Source organism: Thunnus albacares, chromosome 12 (genome assembly GCF_914725855.1).
Source record: "Thunnus albacares chromosome 12, fThuAlb1.1, whole genome shotgun sequence".
Taxonomy (NCBI): Eukaryota; Metazoa; Chordata; class Actinopteri; order Scombriformes; family Scombridae; genus Thunnus; species Thunnus albacares.
Window position 1 is genome coordinate 24,357,220 of NC_058117.1, and position 21,877 is coordinate 24,379,096.

A 21,877-nucleotide genomic window follows, 5' to 3' on the forward strand; every position below is an offset into this window, starting at 1 on the left:
TGTCCAAAATGTATTTTAATAGGCTGGTTTGGATTCATAAATGTCTCTTTACAGCTCCATAAAGGTCAGATAGTATTTAAATATGATGGTGATGATGGTTTGAAGGATTTTTTTCCAATCAGCAGCTCCATAAACTGTCTCTCTGCGGTGTGAGCCACTTGTGTGACTCCATTATATCGTCCAGTCCTTCTCAGTGAGCACACACACACACACACACACACAGAAATATCTAAGAGGTAGTAAATGTGTTGTGGCTGAACCACCCCGTTTCACAGGCCTTGGCCCCCAGGGGAAAGCGGAGGAGGGGCCAAACTGGAGCGGAGGCGGGGCGCACGGTGCTACGGCTGAGTGGAAAGAAAGTGGAAAGTGAGAAAATACCTGAATGGACAATCTGGAATAAGTAAGTAGTATTTTTCTGTGGAAAATGTCTTGAATCGCTGGTGGCGGTGATATGGGTGCATGTGCGTTGCTGTAAGGCGGAAAGAGAGGGGAGGATTTGGGGCGCCGAGGATCTCCGGTTTCCCCAAACAATAGTCGAGAGGACGCGGTGGTGGTCGCCTTTTTTTTTTTTTTTTTTTTTTTTTTTTGAAACCGCAGGGAAGTTTAGGACCCTCATTGGTCTCTATTGTCGCTCACACCGAGGCCACGTAGCTCTCCGGACCGATTTTTAAACGTTGGGAGGAAGAGTGTTGTCTGTAGAAATGCAACTAAAGCGTAAGAAAGCGGACAGCTGGTGATGCGTCTGGAAGCGCGTCCAGTGTGATTGTAGGCCGGAGGTTTTTTGAATCTTCTTCCTCGGAGCAGGACTGGTGGGAATCTTGAGAGCGTCCATTCATTTACTGCGAGGGCGTCCCGTTTGGAAAAGCAAAGAGGGAAGAAAGGGAACGAGCATTTTTTTGGATAATTTGGCACCAGGACGCGCGACCAGTGGGGCCTGGGAGTCTCCCATTGTCCTGCCTCACCACAGCACCCTCCTTTTCTCATCTTTGTAGGTCGCACAACTCTTAATATTCGTGTGTGTGTGTGTGTGTGTGTGTGCCCCCCCCATAAATGCTGCCGGTTACTCACAGTAAGTTTAGCCTCTTGTAGCCTTTTGTGCATGTGGAATATTGTTGAATTATTAATGCAGCTTGACTCTCGATCCATGTTACCCGCAGCACGAAGTGAAGAGCTGAAATGTGTCCAAATAGCTTCGTTGAAACTCAAAGTGAAACAGTGAAATGTTGCTGCAGTCACAGGCCCGGTTTGGATCTGCTGTAGACACTGTTTGATATGCTGCTGGGTTTGTTAAGTCTTAATTCTACAGTTGAAATAAGGGTCGTGGATTAACTTTGTGAGGGAAATCTTTTATAATGCCATAAATACACTTTAGAGCAGTGGTTCTCAAAGTGGGGTCTATGGACCCCCAGGGGTCTTTGAGGGAGGGAGGGAGGGAGGGAGGGGGGTCCCCAGCAAAAAGGGGAATCATTTATTTTCACTGTAATTCCATCCATAAGTAGCACAATGACAGCATGTATGACTGTTTTGGTCATGGGATTCATACACTTTAATCTGTAGTACAACATCTAAACGCAAAAATCTTATCAGATGGGGGTCTGTGGTCTAACTTGTGTGCACATAGGGGTCCTTGATGTGAGATAGTTTGACCACCACTGTTTTAGAGTGAAAGAAAACAGCAAAGTTTGACTATAAACTGCATCCAGAGGACATGAAGATACCATAAAGTAGCAGGACGACAGTGTAAATTAACTGTAAGCGACACAATGATACGACAGATAAAAGATTAAGAAATTGTATTTAAATGTAACTAAAGAGTCTTTCTGGAGCACCACTTATTCTATTTTAGTGTTTTTTCTACCATTAGAGTTAATTAATACACCATAACATCCGCCCAGTCAGCCTGTTTATATTTAAAGGCTCAGTTCAACAAATCCCCAAAACCACAATTCTGCCTTTCCCCCCCCCCCCCCCCTTGTTGTACCATTTGGTTTATTGACAGACTTTTGGGATCATCTTGGTCAGAGATCAAACAATCATTTCCATCCGGTGTTTTCAGAGACCACCGGTCTTCATCAAGATAGCGACTGGACAAGCATCCGTTTTCCTTAAAAGATAAATGCCTGGAAATCTTTGAAGATCCCAGAAGGTCGTTTTAACAAGACGTACTGCTGTTCAGGAGAATCCACAAAGACTTTTCTAACCATCTGGATGAAAATATATTCTGTTCGCTGGAAGATAAGAAAGATTTCTTACATGTTTTCAAGGTTGCGGGTCAGTTTTCTAACTCACACAACACACATACGGTGGCTGGAAATGAATGTTTCACTATCAGTTATATTCATCTAACTTTACATTCTGTCATATTTTGTGCACAATAGCATGTTATATATCTGTTGTGTCATACATAACAAACAAGGAGATACTGTATGTCATTTCTGGTCAGCTGGATTGGAAACAGAGCTGGTTTATCTTGTAGCGGCATAATATGTTTTCATCCATAAATGGAATATTTTATCATCAGAAAAACAGACGCTTTGCTCTGACAGGAATGTAATGCAAATACATGAGAAGATGGAAGTTAATACTAGAAAACAGAATCATATAAACGAGGTTGTCGCCCACAAAAAGATCACATAATTTAAGTTGTACTACGCTGTTCAAGGATTTAGATGAAATAATACAATAATATCGTTCTATTCAGGAAAGCTAACGTCTGTGTAGACACAGTGTTGACTGTTTTCTACCTTTAACAAATGAACGTCTAATGAAAGCTGTTGTCAGTTGTATCAGTCGTTCAGTCTCTTGAAAGGTGTGTTGTTGATTTGTTATTTGATTGCTTTGAGCAACACAAACGTCATACTCCTCTGTCGTAAAGGGGCGGAGTTAAACATCTCAGTGGTTTTAAAACTTGAGGAAATAAAACTAAACACTCTTAGTCATCTAAACGGCTAAGTGGGGAAAATATGTTGTTTGTGATTTGGGTGAACTAACCGTTTAACATCAATGTCTGGCAGGATTTCTTCTGAATCTGAATGCTTGCAAGCTGCAACGATCGATTAGTCGATTGACAGAAACTTAATCTGCAGCTATGTTGATAATCAATCGTTTTGAGTCTTTTTTTTAAGGAAAAAGGCTCCAAATCTTCTGATTCTATTTGGATATTGTCTTTGATGATTTTTAGGTTGTGGACTGTTGGTTAGGACAAAAAAAAAAAGACATTTGAGGACGTCACTTTGGGCTTTTGGAAACAACATTTTTGACAATTTTCTGACATTTTAAAGACCGAACGAACTAACGGATTAATCGTTAATTAAAACCCCCTTCGTTTCATCTCACTTCCTGTCCCTGCAGCACTTTGTAGGAATATGTCGGACAGATTGTAAGCTGGGATCTGTTTGATTCACAGCAGCGAGCAGAGGACGGGCCTGTTGATTCAACCACACCCTGTGAGATTTGTACACACACACATGCTCCAGTTTGCCGGCCATGTGTGCGCTCTGGCTGACAGTAGCAGTTGTCTTGTTTTTTTGCTGGTTTTACTGATGTCGTCGCAGGCAGCAGTGGGTGGTGCTCAGCCCTATATATATATATGTGTGTGTGTGTGTGTGTGTGTGTGTGTGTGGCCCTGGTGCACTGATGAGCCTTTTCCCCGGCTGCAGCAGCAGCAGCAGCCTGGGTGTGTGCACGCTTATTTTCACAGTTGGTATATCAGGCCTCAAATGGCTGTTTGAATGGAGCTGGTCATTTCAGAGACGGCCCAGATTGCTTCTCCACTGTGACAGCTGCTGTCTCGGGGCCAGCAGCTCGAAATGTTTGATGACAGTAAAGCTGCGGCGATTAATCGAGTAGCTGCCGACTGATAAATTAATCGCTGATTGTTTTGATAATCGATTAATCGCTTTGAGTCATTTTTTTTTTTTGAGGAAAAAATGTCACAATTCTCTGATTCCAGCTTCTTAAACGTGAATATTTTCTAGTTTCTTAAGTCTTCTATGACAGTAAACTGAATATATTTGGGTTGTGGACAAAAAAAGATCTTGAGGATGTCATCTTCGGCTTTGGGAAATCGACATTTTTCACCATTTTCTGACATATTATAGACCAAACAATGAATCAGCAGATTACTTGATAATGAAAACACTCATTACTTGCAGCCTTAGATGACAGCTTGATTTCTTTTTGCCTTTGGGAGGTAAAAGAGGCTGTAAAATCCTACATCTCAGCGTTTTTAAACATCTTGTGACTTGAGTTGCGTGTTTACAGCAAAATTCCTGATTAATTAGTTTCATAATTGACGGTTTGAACGTTTTATTGAGTAGCACGAACCCACTGGCCTTTAGGATTTAACGTCAACATGTTCACTTTTTTGAGGTACGGTGAGTTTGTGTGTATGGTTCATTTCTTACACAAAAGTAAATCAAAGTTCTTTATATTTTGCATAAAAGAAATACAGACGTTAAGAAATATGTTTAATATTAAGCATTAGATCCATACATTAAAGAACATAATATTTAAAAACAAAACCACAGAAATAGAAGTGAGCTTCCAAAGCAAATGCAAGATGGGTAATAGTGAGTGCTTGAGATTTAGTCTACAACAAAACTTATGAAAGAGCAAAGATATGATGTAAAAGCAGCTCTAATATATATATGAATATTGATTTTTGACAGCTAAAATCATCATTTGGGCATTTGGATGTCGTTTAAATATGTTTTGCTATCTGTGCCTATATGATACTTGAGTCTCATATTGATACGAAAACAATACTTCAACACCTCCATAATAAGGATTATAAAAACCCTTTTCCACAAAACCTCTCACTCCTCTCACTGTATCGTTATCAGCAGCTGTTTTCAGCAACCGTACGCTAGCTGCTCAGCACCAAACGGCAAACAGACAGAGTTAATGACTAGCTGGTGAGCTTTGTGCAACATTTAGCAGCTAAAGAGCTAAATATTTCTCTCAGGAGTTGGTGGAGAGCAAAAGGGAGCTAAAAGGAGAGTGAATATTTAACATACATTCACCAGGAGGACAGAAACACGACTCCAAATGAATGCTAATGTTGCTCTGTGTCTGCTAGATGTGTAAATTAGTAACTATTTGCTAACACATTAGCCATACCAACTTAAAAGTTGTGTTTGCAGCTTGTTTCCACCGCTTCCAAGTGGCCAAAAAACCAGGTTTGAATAGGTTTAGGTTTTCCTAAAGAAAATAGCCCATAAAATAAGCAAAATGTGATAAAAGAAAAATAGTAAATGGGCTGCATTTATGTAGCTTCTTTCTAGTCTGCTAACCACTCAAAGCGCTTCACATTACATGTCAGTATTCACTCATTCACACACACATTCACACACTGATGGCACAGCCTTCGGGAGCAATTTGGGGTTCAGTATCTTGCCCAAAGACACTTTGACATGCGGTCTGGAGGAGCCGGGGATCCAACAGCTGATCCTCTGATTAGTGGAAGACCCGCTCTCCATCTCTGAGCCACAGCCGCCCCGAAAAGTAAACAATAGTCTGACCAAAACACTCAGCTGTAACTTTAGGGACTTGACATTATTTATACTGTGACGGATATATTTCAGTCAGTACAAAAACTGTATCGAAGCTCAATACTGAGCCCTAATTAAAGATTATTTAGTAAACAGTGTAGCTTTACTCATGACTATCATTTCTACTTGGATTTTGAAGTGAAGTGTTTAAAAGCAGGACTGTAGCTACCGTCAAGGACTTCAAGGTCGTGTCCTCTGTGATATTTCTGGGAATTTGGTGCCGTTTGACAACACGAGTCAGAGAGATTTACACTACGATTATACACTTATTGCACATGTTGAGATTTTTAATGCTGATTTTCATATTCTTTAGACTAAATCTGACAGTTTTAGGCAGAAAATGAACCAAAGGAACCACCAGTGTCATACCTAACTAACTCTACCGAATGATAATGTAGAGAAATACAGTTTGCAGAAGATATAATACAAGATATGAGAGACTTTGGACTCATGACTGCAGTACTTCTAAATATGTGACTCTGGTTCTCTTTAGAAGGAGTGTTGCGTGCCTATAAGATAAGGTAGCAATGTCTGGAAAAATACAATTTTTTTTCTAGTGAATGTTTGTGCAGAAAACACTTATCTTTGCTATCAGTTAATGATGCATATTAAATTACTTTACACTCCCTTTGGACTAGTCATGAAACCGTCCAACTGTGGCACTAGTAGGCATGAAGCCCGACATGATGACTGTTTAATCTCAGACCACACACACACACACACACACACACACAGATTACAGGACTGGCCTGTAGTTGAAGTGAAGTGAACAACGGGTCATTTTCTTGTTTTTTAGAAATCAGGTTTTCACACTTTGAAGAAGTTACTGAAGAAAGGGTTGTGAGAAACGAATGAGCTGTTTGTAAAAATCCTGAAATAATGCGAAGAATTGAGCCACTGTTCGGTTAACAATGGCTGTCCAGGCAGGAACAATAGCTGAGTAGGATGAAAAGAAATGAACCTGTGTATGCAGAGAAGCAGATTATCAAAAGACACAAACAAAGACAGGTTATGTTTTTACAGGCTGTAGCTCAGACGGACCCGTACACAAGTTATGACATTAATTCAACATTAACGCTGCTAAAGTGAGGACAATGTGACGAGTCCTGGTGTGGCTCATTAAGTAGGCCAGAGGACACTGGGATGAATAGGAAACCTTATCCATCTCACTACTGGACCACACCTTTCTAGATCAAGTGTTCTGTCATATTCTCACTAACAGTCTGACAGAGACACAGACGGTACGGCAGACAGGCTGTAGAGTAAATGGTGTTGTTCAAGGATACCAGTAAGAGATACTTGTACCATAATGAAGAGGGTGAAGGGACTAAATGATCATGTTTCATCGTGTATATTTACAGGTTAAACTATTGGGCTGGACAATAATTTAAATGTATTGTGTTGCCAACCAGGGCTGTGACTAACAATTATTTTTTCAATTTATCGTTTTGGCATTAAAAAGTCAGAAAATAGTGAAAAATGCCAGTTATAATTTCTTACAGCCTCTGGTGACGTCTTAAAATGTTTTGTTTTGTCTGGTCAACAATCAAATATCCAAAGATATTCAGTTTAATGTTGTTTGACATAGAAATGCTTCAAATCTGAAAGGCTGCAACCAGCAAATGTTTGACATTTCTGCTCAAAAAACGATCAGTCAATTATCAAAACAGTCAACTAATCAATTAATTGACCAATTCTTGCAGCTCTATTGCCAACATTATGACATTATGTGCTCATATTGCGAATAGAGCTACAACAATCAGTCAGTCAACAGAGGGCTACGGACAAAAAGTAGACATTTAAGAATGTCACCTTGGGCTTTGGGAACGTTTTTCACCATTTTCAGACATTTTATAGACCAAATGATTCATCGAGAAAATAATCTTAGATGACTTTCAGTTAAAGGTGTCCTCCTGTGAGTTCTGTATGTCGTTTCCTTAAAGGTAGGGGGCTTGTGAGAAACAGATTTTATTTATAATGGTCAAAATCGAAGCTCAAAGATACCTCGCTTTTAGTCTTTAGTTTGACTCAAGCGCCAAAAACACTGGATCCTACATTTCCCACAATGCAACTGAATAGCATCTTTCATCAGAAACCTCCTAGAAAACACCCACCTCTTTCAAGCTCTGAACCTCCAGTTTGTATCAGAGGCTTTTTCTTTTAAATTTGTAGTCTCCTAGCATAAGTTGAGATAAGCCTGATGACATCATCGGGGTTATTTTTCTCAGAAGACATTATACAAGCTGAATGCTGCGAACAACGATGAACAAACTGAGCTTCATGTGTAAAATTGGTGGCGTGACTCTTTAAAAATAGTTTAGTGTCATGACGTCAGGTTGTCATGCAATTGAAAGGTCAGTGCTAAAAGTTGATGTCAGTCCCTCTGAATTAAAACAGGAAATGTTGATTTAAACAAAAGTTCAGCAGTCCTGCAGAAAGAAAGTCACGTTTTGATCGAATAAGTTGCAGTAACAGACCATACTGTTCACATAGTCATTATAAAGTCATATTTAATGTGATGACAGAGAGCATTAATTTCTGTAATACTTGATTATAGTCTTTAATTTTTCCAAAATGTTGGATTTACCAATAACAATAAAACCATTTGAGTGTGTATGATTATATCATAACAATGACATCAAGATAATTCTGTGATAATTAACCATAATAGCAACAACTCCTATATTTCATACACTGACTTATTTGCCCAAACACACATTTTCTGGCTAAAAACAGCAACGTTCCATCACTGTGCCAAAAACCATCCTGGGAAATGTAGGAAATCGAACAAAACAAAACAGCAGCACTCACTGATCCATCTTCTGATGTTACTTCAGTGTCAAACTGAAGTTGTCACTGGATTATTTACTGTGTCCAACACTTTTGTATTGAAGAGTGTAAAATACTGAACATTGCAGCTTTCGGGTCCAGACCTTTTGAATCCGCCCTATCAAATTCTGTCTGATATCAGGCAACCTTTAGGGGTCACTGGCAGGGATTTAGACGTCTATTTTTGGTCCTTTAATTGCTCTCTGAGGTCTTTAGGTACATATGGGCCCTTCATGTTTTTGCCTGTGGTTGCTATAGCTAATTAGATAGAGGTTCGGCATGTTTGTGTCCCGTGAAGCTTATAAAGACTTTTGATGTCATAGAAGAGACTGTCAGGTATCCTACTCTGCTGTATGTTTGTATTATTTCATGTATGATGATGTCAGAGCTGTACAGGGGTAAATACGCTGCTGAAATCTGTATTTCCACCTCAGTACGTTCAAGGATCAGTGAGACCTGCTCTTCATTACAGAATGACTCATCTCACGGTGTAATTGCTTTAAAAATATGGACAGCATTGCAATAATAGCTTAATTGTTATTTTTATGAGGTTGTGGGCTAAACATTAAGGCCAGAGAAGATTTCTGATTGTTATTTTGGCCAGTATCTCTCTGTCTGTAGGGGCATGTAGCAACTACACCTCCACAGCAATTAGATAAAAACACTGTTTAGATTTAGTCCAGAAATATGCGCTTCGTCTGGGAATATTTGGATGTTCTCCTTCAGCACCTTTTTTTTAACTTTACCCCACTTAAATCTGCTCCTCCATGTGAATCTGCAGTGACTGATCTGTTCAGAGCGAGCGAGTTTGAATCTTGACTTTCTTTTAATGTGCTTTTTTTTTAGTTAAATGTCATGCAATTCTACATGATCTAAAATAAGTGTTTGCTCCTGTTGCGTGACATTCAGAAGGCGGATTCCTCTCCCTTTTGCAGAGATATCATGTGGTCAGCATGAAACATGACAGTTTTTCTGCACTTTATATGGAAAAGCACAGCACGGCTCCGAGCGTAAGATGCTCGTTCCTCTGCCGTTACTAAAGATGAAAGCGTACGATGATGCACCAGGCAGAAGCTGTTAGTCATTTTGAGTTTTGTGGTTTGGAATAAGCATGTTGTTGAGGTTCAACGAGTAGCTTCGGGGGCTCAGAAATGTTCTTTTTGTCTGGTAAGATTTAGTGGTCCTGGGTGAGGGAACTTCCTTCTGAGATGAAATATGAACGGAAGACAATAAAACAAAGGATCGTGCTGGTTATATAATGTGGATAAACACGGTGAAATCCCTCACAGATTGGTTGTCGTACAGTATTTGGCTCCAAGGGGAAGTGGATTTTAAACACAAAGGCGCTGATGGAGCATAAAAGCCACATTAAGTTAAATCAGGACCCTGTAAGACAGTGATGGCAGCTAACGCCCCTTTCCATTTCCCACAGAGGGGCCAATCAAAGCCAGCGAACCACACCCGCCCTTTATCAATTAACCACCGTATGACAGTCCAACATCCGTCATGCCAACACTTTTGTTTTGGCGATTTTTCGGCAGCGTGGAGAACAGAGTGGCAGAGGGCGGCGTAAGGTCAGGTTTCCACAGCAACTGTCAGCCTCCAATCCCCCTCCAGCTGAACACCCTCTTTCATCGCCATGGCAGCGGAGAGGCCCTGTTTCCCGGGGGACGGGGGGAGCGCGGGAGGGAATGTGAGACGGCGAGAGGGAGGGAGAGGGCAAACAAGTTTTGTGAAAACACAGTAATCCAATATGGCTGCCATTGTGTCAGAGCTAACGGCGGCTAAAGCTCGCTCCTTGGTGTGAGGAGATACAGTCGTGTGATGATTAACCTCGGCCAAGACCTGGAGGACGTGATACAAGCACGCGGAGCCAAAACTAAAGCTTCAGTTTAGAGGGTTAATGTGTTTTAAGTGTCACTCGGTGGAGAGATCACAGCGCTCGCTCTGCCGGGGTGAGAGGTTCGACTCCCACATACGTGAACTCTGAGTTTAAAGGGAGTTTCACTTTGAACTCACTATAATCAGGCTTGACTGACTTCTTAAAAGATAGCTTCACAATTAAAAGTCTGACTTAAAGCAACAGTCAGGTGCCCAAATTAACATTGACACATGTTTTTCTTGCTGTAATCATTCCTCCTGTTCACACCGATCATTAGAAGATCCCTTTATAATGTGCTTTGCTCACCTATAGATCACTACATGGACTTTCTACTCCCCCGCACCACCAGCTGAGCTCTTAGGTGCTCTTACCAGAGTCTTGTAAGTGTTCCCCAGACATGTTTTAAGACTCAGGGAGATCATGCATTCCAGCTGGCAGAAGCTAAGCTTTGGAATAAGTCTCCCAGTAAGTCCGAGGTCTCTGGACTCTGTGGACTCTTTTAAAAAGCAGTTAAAACCCATCTGTTCAGATAGGCATTTCGTCAGCATGTGGTATTATGCCCGTTTTTCCCCACTGTTTGTTTTATCTGTTGTTTATCTTTGTTTTGTTTATTCTGTCTTTGAAGCGGTTTGTGACTGGTGTCTGTGAAAGGTGCTATATAAATAAGCTTTCTTTACTTATTTACTTGGACTTTCGATGTAAGTGATGGGGGACAAAATCCACAGCCCTCCTTCTGTGAAAAAATGTTTTTAAAGTTTATCTGAAGTTTATATGAGGCTTCAGCAGTCTGAGTTAGTCATATCTAGTGGACATCTGCCACATTTACAGTCTGTTTAGCATCAGACTCCCTCTTTGTGTTTCCTCTGACAGTGTTTCCCTGTTGAGCTGCAGTGGAAGTATAGTCACAAAGAGAGGAACTTTGCCACTAAAGAGACTGTAATGTTGAAAGATATCTACTTGATTTGACTCATTTGGACAACTGAAGCTTCATATTAGCTTCAGATAAACTTTTAAATGCATTTTTGCACAGAAGGATGTTGTTGATTTTCTCCTCCATCACTTGCAGTGCATTATAAAGGGATCTTCTAATGGTCAGCATGAACAGGAGGAATAATTACAGCAAGAAAAACATGTTTCAATGTTCATTTGGGCTCCTGACTGTTTAAGAAAGACTTGGAAAAATTGTGAACCTGCCCTTTAAAACTCAACTCTGACGCTGAATCTTTGAGAGACTTGGTGCAGCACTGAGTTGTCAGTGATTTCCCCCAAAACTTTAAGCACTGACAGGCTGGAAACATTGCAATCATTACGGGACGCTAACTAAAACTTAACATTTAAACCAAGACCTACAAAATATTTGTAGTTGTGGTGAAACTGTTGCATAAATTTGTAAATAAAAGGAAGACGAAGAGTTGACAGCCATGAGGTTAGCATGTTAAAATGCTTTTTACATTCATTTGAGAGGGACGATGTTCATTAATCAACAGAAATAAAAAAAACTGTAAATGAGCTAGAGAGATTTTCATCTGTCGTCCTTGTTCAGATGTTAAAGAGGAAACCTAAGATTAGAATAAAATGACATCTTGTAATATTCATAGTAGACAACATCATTAATTTAATAATAATTAAATAATTTCACGCAGCTACAATAATCAGTAACGTGGAAAAGTGACACTGATCTGACCGACTTTCTCCCTCTGCTCATCTCTTTCAGATCACGGCCACTTCAGCTCTCCCCTGCTGCGACTCTCCCACCCGCCATCCTCGCCCTCGTCCCTCTTCCTCCTCCTCTTCTCCTCCTCTCTGTAGCCTCCCCCGCTCGCCCGCCTCCCTTCTCCTGCTCCCTCCTCATCGGCCTCCAAGATAGATTCCCTCAGGAGTAAGGTTGACCTGCTCAAGCTGCCCCTGGCTCTCTCCACCAAGTCCATCTCCGAGCGTAAGAGCCAGCTGGGAGGAGTAGGCGAGCAGCGCGGCACGGGGGGAGGAGGAGGAGGCGGGGCCCGTAAAGCCCGCTCACCGCCGACCCGAGACATGGACAACGAGTCGCAGTACTCGGGCTACTCATACAAGTCGTCCCACTCCCGAAGCTCCCGCAAGCACAGGTAGGTCACGCAGATGACTTTAACATCATCGTTCTCCTGCTGGACTTTTAGCAGCAACCATTCAACGTATTCATGTTTAGAAAGTTCTTGGAGGCTGGTTGGGTGAGTTTATTTCCACCAAATATACAAATATGCGCAGGGGGGACACGTACTGACTGTTACTAACAAGTAGGCCACATTTTTGGTGGATTAAAAATGATTAAAATCGAAGTAAATCATTTGCTGAGTTCCCAGTTTTGGCACCGTCTACGCTCAAAAAAGGAAAATAACACGTCAGTTTCTTATTGCTGAAAATTTAGAAGAATATTAGCTCAAGATATATCATGTATTACACTTTTTAAAATATATTTATCCAAAACATAACTCCATTAAAAAGAATTTTACTTTTTGCAGAGGTAGTACTGTTTTTTTTTCTTCTCCCTGCTCCTTGTGAATCATGGATTGTGTATTATGTTGTTACAAATTGTAGCTTATATATATATTAATATCAGAGCAGTGATCAGCCAGCTTGGCTAAGTGAAGCAGTTCAGCCTGGACACGGTGTGATTTTGTAAAAGTGCGGGTTTGATAAGAAGCCAAACCTAAATTGTACACGAGTGTAACTACGCTTGTTTGTTTGGTGTGCAACCGCAAGGATGAGACCTCATCTAATCGGATTTAAAGGGCTGGTTTAGATCATGTTTTTTTAACACTTCAGATATGAATCAAAGGTCTAAATTCACCAAGAGATAATTTCCAGGATGGTGCTCTGCATCATCAACAATTAAGCAATAAAGAAAAGGCTGTTTGTTTTTGGATCTGATGTCACTTTGTCTGTTTCCAGCTGTGTTATGTGTCCAGTCCACACTGTCCGAATGAACATATATATATAAATTACAACTGTAGGGCTGCAACTAACAATTATTTTCATTTTGTCTATAAAATGTCAGAAAATAGTGAGAAATGCCTGTTTATAATGTCTGAGAACTCAAGGTGACATCATTTAACGTCTTCTTTTGTCGGTTCAACAGTCAAAATCTAAAGATATTCAGTTTATTATCATGTGTGACACATAAAACCTTCAAACCCTCACATTAGAGAAGCTGCAACCAGCAAATGTTTAGTGTTTTTCCTTAAAAACGATTATACGATTATCAAAATACTTGCAAATTAATTGTCTGATCGATTGATCGGCTTGCTGCTGCAGCTTTATATAACAGTAAAACATACAGTATTCCTCTTGACAGGCCTGCAGTGCATAAATTCTTCTTCTCTGAGATCTCAACGTGCTAGTCGAGGATGTTGAGGGTGGCTGCGTTCTAGCAAACCCTCCCAAGAATATTCCCCCCCCCCCCATGTTTCTACCTTAAAATCAGTGTGGAACCATTTAATATGTGCAAAAACATAAGCATTAATATGTAGGAACCAAGCAGACATTCGCTCAAGTCGATCTGTTTTGGGAATCTGAAGATAAAATGACTTCAAATCTTGTAAATGTAGTGAATATTTCACATCTGCTTAATATACTAAGAAGTGTCTCCTATATCACATCCTGAACATGCTACACAAAACATCATTCACGAGCGGAGTGACGGAAAGTAATCGAGTTACCCTGTGTGCTGTTGTGTGTTTGTCTTACAGGGATCGGAGGGACCGTCACCGCTCTAAGAGCCGAGACAGCAGCAGTCGTGCAGACAAATCAGTCACCATCCAGACTCCCGGAGAGCCTCTGCTCGATGCGGAGTCGACTCGCGGAGACGACAGGGTCAGTCACGCTGTTTTCCATGCAAGCCTGTTCATTTTAACTGCACAGTTACTAATCCGTGACCTCTATGAGTGAACAGCGGTAATTACATTTCTTGGTAAACTGTCGGCTTTGTTTTTAATGTGTTAGCTTTTACCTGCTGTGACGGCTTGAAACTATTATTTAAAGGCTTTGTGGTCCTATCAAATTCTTTTCTCTGGCACATTTAGCTCTTAAGAACAGAAGAATATTGCTTTCCTGTTGAAGTCAAGTGTGTTTTACTTGGAGCTGTCAGTCATTTTTTCTTCAACCATGGCTGTCCTGTCAGTCAGCGGGGAAAGAACAGGTGTTGACATTTATCTAACTGCGTCTTAGAGGGAATATTTAAAGTAAAGAGGCATGTTTTCATTAAGGAGACTGAGGCATGAGAAGCTGTTTGTCTTTAAATAGTAATGAGGCGTTTGTTATTCGTACTTGTTTCCTCTCATAACTGAGTTAAGGGCCTTGGCTCATATTTTTTTCTCACTCTTCATAGTGAAAAATGCCCATCACATGTTCCCGTACCCCAAAGTGACATCCACACATCGCTTGTTGCAAAGACATTCAGTTTATAACGGCATGAAACAGAGAAAAGCATCTAATCCTCACATCTGAGAAACCAGAACAAGCAAATGCACATTTTTTGATTAATAATTATTGATAGGCTTATTATTTGATTGGTCAATCATAAACCTGTATCTCCTTCTCTTTGTCTGACAGGATGACAACTGGGGCGAGACCACCACCGTCGTCACCGGCACCTCAGAGCACAGCATCTCCAACGAGGACCTGACCCGCGTCACCAAAGATTTGGAGGAGTCGACTCCTCTGGAGTGCAAGCGCTTCATCGGGCCGGCGCTGGGAGGCTGCCTGAGCTTCTTCGCCTTAGTCACGCCTTTAGCCTTCCTCATCCTACCGCAGGTGCTGTGGCGCGACGCCTTGGAGCCCTGCGGCACGCCCTGCGAAGGCCTCTACGTCTCCTTGGCCTTCAAGCTCTTGGTGCTGCTCATCTCCTCCTGGGCGCTGTTCCTCCGCCCTCCTCGCGCTACGCTCCCGCGCTTCTTCGTCTTCCGCTGCCTGCTGATGGTGCTGGTGTTCCTGTTCGTGGCGTCGTACTGGTTGTTTTACGGCGTACGGGTGCTGGAGCCCCGGGAGAGGGACTACAGGGGGATCGTGGAGTACGCTGCGTCGCTGGTGGACGCACTGCTCTTCATCCAGTACCTGGCTCTGGTGCTGCTGGAGGTCCGACACCTGCAGCCGGCCTTCTGCCTCAAGGTTGTCAGGAGCACAGACGGAGCCAGCAAGTTCTACAACGTGGGTCACCTCAGGTTAGTGTGTGGTTTTGGAAAATATAAAAAAATTACGGAAACTTTGGTTACTGTGCAAATAGTAAAGAAGAGTTGCTAGATTTGCTGAGGGTACACTGTGCATTTTTTATAGTTCTGACAACAAAGGACTTAGGTTACCTATTAACTTTTATAAAACACTATAATATTGGTTAAAACCCAGTGAAATCCGCCTGTGATTTCTGGAAAACAAGCATCTTCAGTTGTACTAGTGGATATAATTATAAACCCCAACCAGCAAAGACGTCTCATATTTTTTCCACAGTCCCGCTCCATCCTATCAAAGCCTTTGTTCTGCGTAATTTATAGCCAATCTGTTTACATTTAAGATTGATTGTCCACAGCCCAGTCCCAACATCCTGTTTAAAATTAAATTAATGAATTATATTAAGAAATATTGATAGCATACCATGAGATCTTTTGAAGCCTGTGTGTTTTGGTTTTTTAGTTCTTTTTTTGATTATAGCATCTTTTAAATGATTCTGACAGCATCTTTATTTGTTTGTAGAAACAGGAGACAATCTCAGTGAAAACTGCTGCTGTGTGTGTGTGTGTGTGTGTGTGTGTGTGTGTGTGTGTGTGTGTGTGTGTGTGTGTGTGTGTGTGTGTGTGTGTGTGTGTGTGTGTGTGTGTGTGTGTGTGTGTGTGTGTGTGAGATGCTGTCAGCTTCTTTTTTTTTTTTATAGTACCACTTGAAGTCGCCATAGTCAGTCAACGTAGAAGATTGTGCCGTTAGATATTGTCTAAGAGTAGATTTCATGTATTTCAGTAATTTATTTCTCATTTTGGAACCAAACTCTCATAAATGTAAATAAAAGGGAAGAGTGTATGTTTGCACCCGCATGCAGAACAAGCTTCTCAAACACCATAACCTTTGATGCATAACTCCACTGAGACAAATATTAATTTATATGATACCTAGACCTACAGTATGTTAGATAGTTAATATTTCTGAGTGTTTGCATCCTCAGAGCATCAGATAGATGAGATTTGCCGCACAGGAAAAGATCACGATCTCTGTCCATTAAAGTTTAAAGTCTAAATCAGTGAACTTCAGTAACTTTCACCAGCTGTAACTCTGATACAGTAAACTGAGGTTTGTTTGCAATATGATTTTTTTTTTTTTAAATTTTTTTTTAAATCGGGGGAATTGACTAGCTTTCATTTTGAGTATTAAAAACATGTGAAAATATGTTTTTAAGAATAAAGAAAATTGGATTGTCACATACGATTAATCCTAAAAAACATCTGGGGGACAAAAAATTTGGGTGAAAATGAGTTTAATCTGTTTATTTTAGGGTCAAAATTATTATAAAATCAAAAATAATGGCTCCTACCAATGTATAATCCTCTGAAGGTCTACTGTGTGGACTTATACAGTAAATAGTCATTTAAGTTGCAATAATATAGATCCAGATATTTATTCATTTTTTAACATTACCGTCATGAAAGACATGAGTACAGAATGGGATTACAAATAGCGAGTAAAACATGTTAAAAAGCCATAAACCTGTTGGTAATGACTTTCTGGTTAGAGGTAGAACTGATTACGGCACCAATATTCAGTATTATCTTATATCTGTGTTTACATTTTATAGTCAGCAGCTGATGTTTGACCTGTATTTACTTTGGCAGTGATGATTGACGCTCTGTGTTTTAGTATCCAGCGGGCAGCTGTCTGGGTGTTGGACCGTTATTACAGCGACTTCTCCGTCTACAACCCTGCCCTCCTCAACCTGCCCAAGTCCATTCTGTCCAAGAAGATGACTGGCTTCAAGGTTTACTCCCTGGACGGTAAATACAGCCTTGTCACATCTCTGACGCCTGTTTTCTAATCCAGAACTCCCTCATTTTCCTTGTTCATTCATCACCCTACGTCAGTACCAGATCGGTGTCGTCTGACACATACAGCAGATAAATGCAACATGTTTTTACCCACGTCTGCACAGGAATAATAAGTCCTCCTTACTGTTTGTAATGTTGGAAATTTCACATTTTTATTTGACTCTTCATCTCACGTGGATAAGAGCGTCAACTAAATACCTGAAATGCAACTGCCACCCACTAATTCCTCTCTCTGCGTGTGTCGTCTTGCAGAAAACCCAGCCAATAACTCAACAGGCCAGTCCCGGGCCATGATAGCAGCCGCTGCCAGGAGGAGAGACAACTCCCACAACGAGTATTACTACGAGGAGGCCGAGATGGACCGCAGGGTCCGCAAACGCAAGGCCAGGTCAGACACAGATGATAGTTCCCAGTTACAGGGTTTGTTAAGGTTAATAAATAAGTGTGATGTGATCAGTGGAGGAGCGAACAAAGGAGATGCTTCCAGACAATGTGTAGTCTTTGTCTGTGGACAAAGTGAAACCTGTGATCCATGTTTTACTAAGATCTTTTGTCTGTAACCATGTCTCATTTGGGTTCTGACACCTTGATGTCAATTAAGGTCACACTAAAAAGGTGTTAAGAACATCTTGTAGCACATTATAAGATGCAGTTTTATGTTTTTTGGGGGTTTTTTTAGCAGAAATGTTTGTTCTAAAAGAGGGAAAGTCAGAAAACTAAACAGAAATTGAAACGTAACCCCATTTGGTTCTTATTCATTCATCACCTAAATCAAGGCATGTTTGTTAAATTCGCAGCGCTCTGAAGCACCAGGATGGCAATAAGGTCTTGCCAACATGTATATTCTGACAATCTGACTTAATTCTGTCACACGCATGACTTGAGCCAGTCGTGTCTCACATGTCCTCATTGTTCTGGCTATTAGTGACATTAAACAGCTTGTCAGTTTGTTGAGGATCTCCTGCAAAACTTTGGAGTTTGCTGCAGGAGGGTAGACTGAAATATGCAATGAATGTTTCAACTGTTTCAACTTGGTGTTTCCTCTGTTCAAGTTGTTCCATTGCAGAATTTAGTATTTACTCCTTCTGATGGGTTTAGGGAAAAATACAATTTTCCTAGTTTGTATTTTTGTGTTGTATTTTCCAAAGTTTTCCTACAATATTTGTTCATCAGAGCTTACCCAACATATGGTTTTGTTTATTGCTGCCTTTTCTTCGAAGCTCCATTTTCACTCAGTCCTGACTAAACAAAGAATTTGACTGTGAAGATATGCTGATTCCACTGCTGAAGCGACCAAAGGAATTTTCAAATTGAATGGAGATTCTGTTGAGAAATAACCACAATGCTGACGACGTCTAAAAATTCAGTTTTTTGCCGACCCTCTAGGTTGGTGGTGGCGGTAGAAGAGGCCTTCACACACATCAAGCGTCTCCACGAGGACGAGATCGCATCATCCCCCAAACACCCGCGGGAGGTGATGGATCCTCGGGAGGCGGCTCAAGCCATCTTCGCCCCGATGGCGAGGGCCATGCAGAAATATCTGAGAACGACCCGGCAGCAGGCCTTCCACAGCATGGAGAGCATCCTCACACACCTGCAGTTCTGCATCACGCACAACATGACGCCCAAGGTTTGTGATCACTGTGGCTTTATTTTTTGGGATTCAGATTTAAAATGACCTTACTCGTTTAATAAAATATGTCTTATTCAGTGATGTCATGATGATTAACCTCCCTCTTCCTCCCTGCCAGGCTTTCCTGGAGCGTTACCTCACCCCCGGCCCCACCATGCAGTACCAGCAGCAGAATGGCAGGGGGCGCCAGTGGACTCTGGTGAGCGAGGAGCCTGTGACTTCAGCCCTGCGACAGGGTCTGGTATTCTCCCTGAGGCGCCTGGACTTCTCCCTGGTCGTCACGGTGACACCGCTCCCCTTCCTGCGGCTCGGGGAGGAGTTCATCGATCCAAAGAGCCACAAGTTCGTCATGAGGCTGCAGTCGGAGACCTCGGTGTGAAGGCGTCCCCTGAGGTGTCTCCTTTCACACACACACACCCCCCCCCCGGCTGTCCTCTCTTTTCGTGCTCGCTCCTGCTGGATCACTGATGTGGCGGGACATGTGGAGGCCATGTGATCCACTCATATCCAATCATTTCCCCTGACTGTGACAAAGAAACCCATTCAAGGAGAGTCTGAATCCTCCCCCTGTTTTACGATCATCACAGATGCTCTGATATCAAACTGTGATCAGCTCAATGATTGTCCAACAAACGGATGCCTTGACTTTTTATTTTCTGTGTTGTTAAGTCTTTATCTTACAACATGCTGTAAAAAAAACAAAAAAAACCAACCTTTTTTCTAAAGGGGACTTTTTGTCTTTTTGCCTCCTCTTTTGCTGTAACCACTGGACTACTTTACTGCGCTGACTCAACACATAAACTCCAGAGGAGGGGGATTACATCACATTTTTCACTTCCTCTTCATGTGTCTTAAAAACAGCTCTGACTGCAACGCTAGTGTACCACTGCCTTCTGGTTCCCTGTCAGTGTATTATTTTACTTGAGATGGCGAGGACTGTTTTTATATTAGAGGGTGTGACTTTTTTTTTTTTTTTTTTTTTTTTTTACTTACAGAATGTAGCATTATGTGCATTGAATTAACACGTTGCTTTTCTGCGGCCTGAAGGCCAAAATGTATTTTTATCTGACTGTAAAGAAAAATGGAAGTACATTCCTGAGTTGTGGCTACTTCAGACTTACACACATTCACGATTGTCTAAATATGCAGCTTTTGTTTTATTCTACACTGGCATTTTTACAATGAATATTGCAGTTTTAACTGGAAGACACAATTTACACTTGGTATTTACATATGATCTGGATCTGAATATCTTGTCTGTATAAGGATGATAAAGAATAAGGCTGGTGATGTTTTATTTTTATTTTTTTCTTATTGCCAACAAATCCCATAAAAAGACCAAAACCAACAATCTGTAATTCCGTCTCTCAGTACTTTCGATTTCCTTCCCTTTCTACTGCTCTCAGGATATGAATCTTAAAAAACAGGTCACAAAGGTATAATTTAATTTCTGTGGAAGGCTGAATAATTTCCTGTGGTCAAACAGGAGGAAATTAACGCAGTGTCTGGGAACTATTTTCAGCTGCTTTATGTGGGATTGACTAAAAATAAACTATTTGTTTGTGTAGTGGTAATGAAGGAACATGTCACCTATTGTAACTCTGTGGCTCATTCATGTGTTTTTAATAGTTTTAGGTCAACAATGCACCTCTATGGCACAGAGGTATACGGTATATCAGATGCACAGATAACACATTATTGTTTGTAGGATCAATTTACTGTTGGTTTTGGTCTTTTCATGACATTTGTTAACAGTAAGGAAAATATAGAATACTACCAGAATAATCCTTTTAAGGTAAGGTGTAAATTGCACGCAGAATGCATTGAAATTTCTTCAGTTTATCTGAAAATGTACAAATCATTGTTTACATCGGACCACAATTATACTGAAATCCAATCACAGTGTAGAATTCAGAAAACAAGAATGCTTATTAATACATTACAAATGAATCCAGACACATATTTTATGTTAATAGCAGGTGTAAATGAGGTCAAAGTCTATTTCAAGTTTTGTTTTGTTTTTTTGTTTTTTTTTAACTATGTACTTATAAGGAAATCAGTCCTGACCAGGCAGCTGTGGTTTAACTATGAGCTGCTCGTCAACGCATTTCTCCAAAAAAAAAAAAAAACCCAAAACCAGACGTGTGATTGTAACTCCTCACTGCAGCTCCTCTGCAGCAGTAGCGTATCACCGCCTTGTGCCACGAGCTGAAACAAGCACAGTGAAACATGCTGCCTCCATCCGACAGCCTTACTCTCCAGATGTGGAGGATAAGCAGCGTCGGGAGGGGGGTTGGGAGGGCACACACCTGTCCCCCCCCCCCCCCCCCCCCCCCGCCCTCCCCCCCCGACGCTGTCCTTCTCCCGAAAACTTACTGTAAATGCTGAAACTCGCCTGATGTTGAAGACTTGAGCCGCTCCGTTTGTACAACACGACTGACTATTTGCTTTTATTTCCTGGTGAAAATGTGGTTTTAAAAAAGCCCTTTACATTTCTGAACATTTATCTCGACAGGTTACACGTGTATGACATTTCATCTGAGTGATCAAAATGCAGATGTGTTTTTTTAAAAAAAAAATGCATGCTAGAGTTATTTTGGGCTCCAAAACTTTTTTATAACAACTTGTTTTCTATCATTTTTAAGGTGCCTAAGTTATGATGATGCAAATTTTTTGAATGTTTTCACTTTTGAAAAACAAGTGGCTTGTAAAAAAAAAAAATTTGTAGATTTGTCTTGTATTTTCTTCCTTTTTGGTAACTGTAGCTTGTATAGTGTGTTAGGCATTTTTCATTATTAAACCATTTATTCCGTTGAAGTCTTGTTTTCTTTGTTTTTTCCTTTTAAGGCATTAGAAGTTATTGAAGTAAAACTACCTGTTAAAAAACATGACGTAAGTCTGTGAGGAGGAAGAACATGCAGAACTG

At 41.0% G+C, this 21,877-nt stretch overlaps 1 protein-coding gene across 1 annotated transcript; it reads left to right on the forward strand.

The window, feature by feature from the left end:
* The first annotated feature begins 903 nt into the window (after positions 1-903).
* On the forward strand, positions 904-19,934 carry LOC122994296 (vang-like protein 2). Its single transcript, XM_044368908.1, has 8 exons — positions 904-988; positions 11,978-12,365; positions 13,986-14,109; positions 14,848-15,455; positions 17,134-17,267; positions 17,571-17,706; positions 18,705-18,948; positions 19,070-19,934. Exons 2-8 carry the CDS (start codon positions 12,295-12,297, stop codon positions 19,328-19,330), a joined length of 1,578 nt encoding a protein of 525 aa, XP_044224843.1. The 5' UTR covers positions 904-988; positions 11,978-12,294; the 3' UTR covers positions 19,331-19,934.
* The last annotated feature ends 1,943 nt before the right edge of the window (positions 19,935-21,877 follow it).

Excerpts from the sequence above, each read along its gene's own strand:
- LOC122994296 (XM_044368908.1), top strand. The coding sequence starts at position 12,295 with ATGGACAACGAGTCGCAGTACTCGGGCTACTCATACAAGTCGTCCCAC. Across the intron at positions 15,456-17,133 it reads TACAACGTGGGTCACCTCAG|TATCCAGCGGGCAGCTGTCT; the intron begins GTTAGTGTGTGG and ends TCTGTGTTTTAG. Across the intron at positions 18,949-19,069 it reads CGCACAACATGACGCCCAAG|GCTTTCCTGGAGCGTTACCT; the intron begins GTTTGTGATCAC and ends CCTCCCTGCCAG.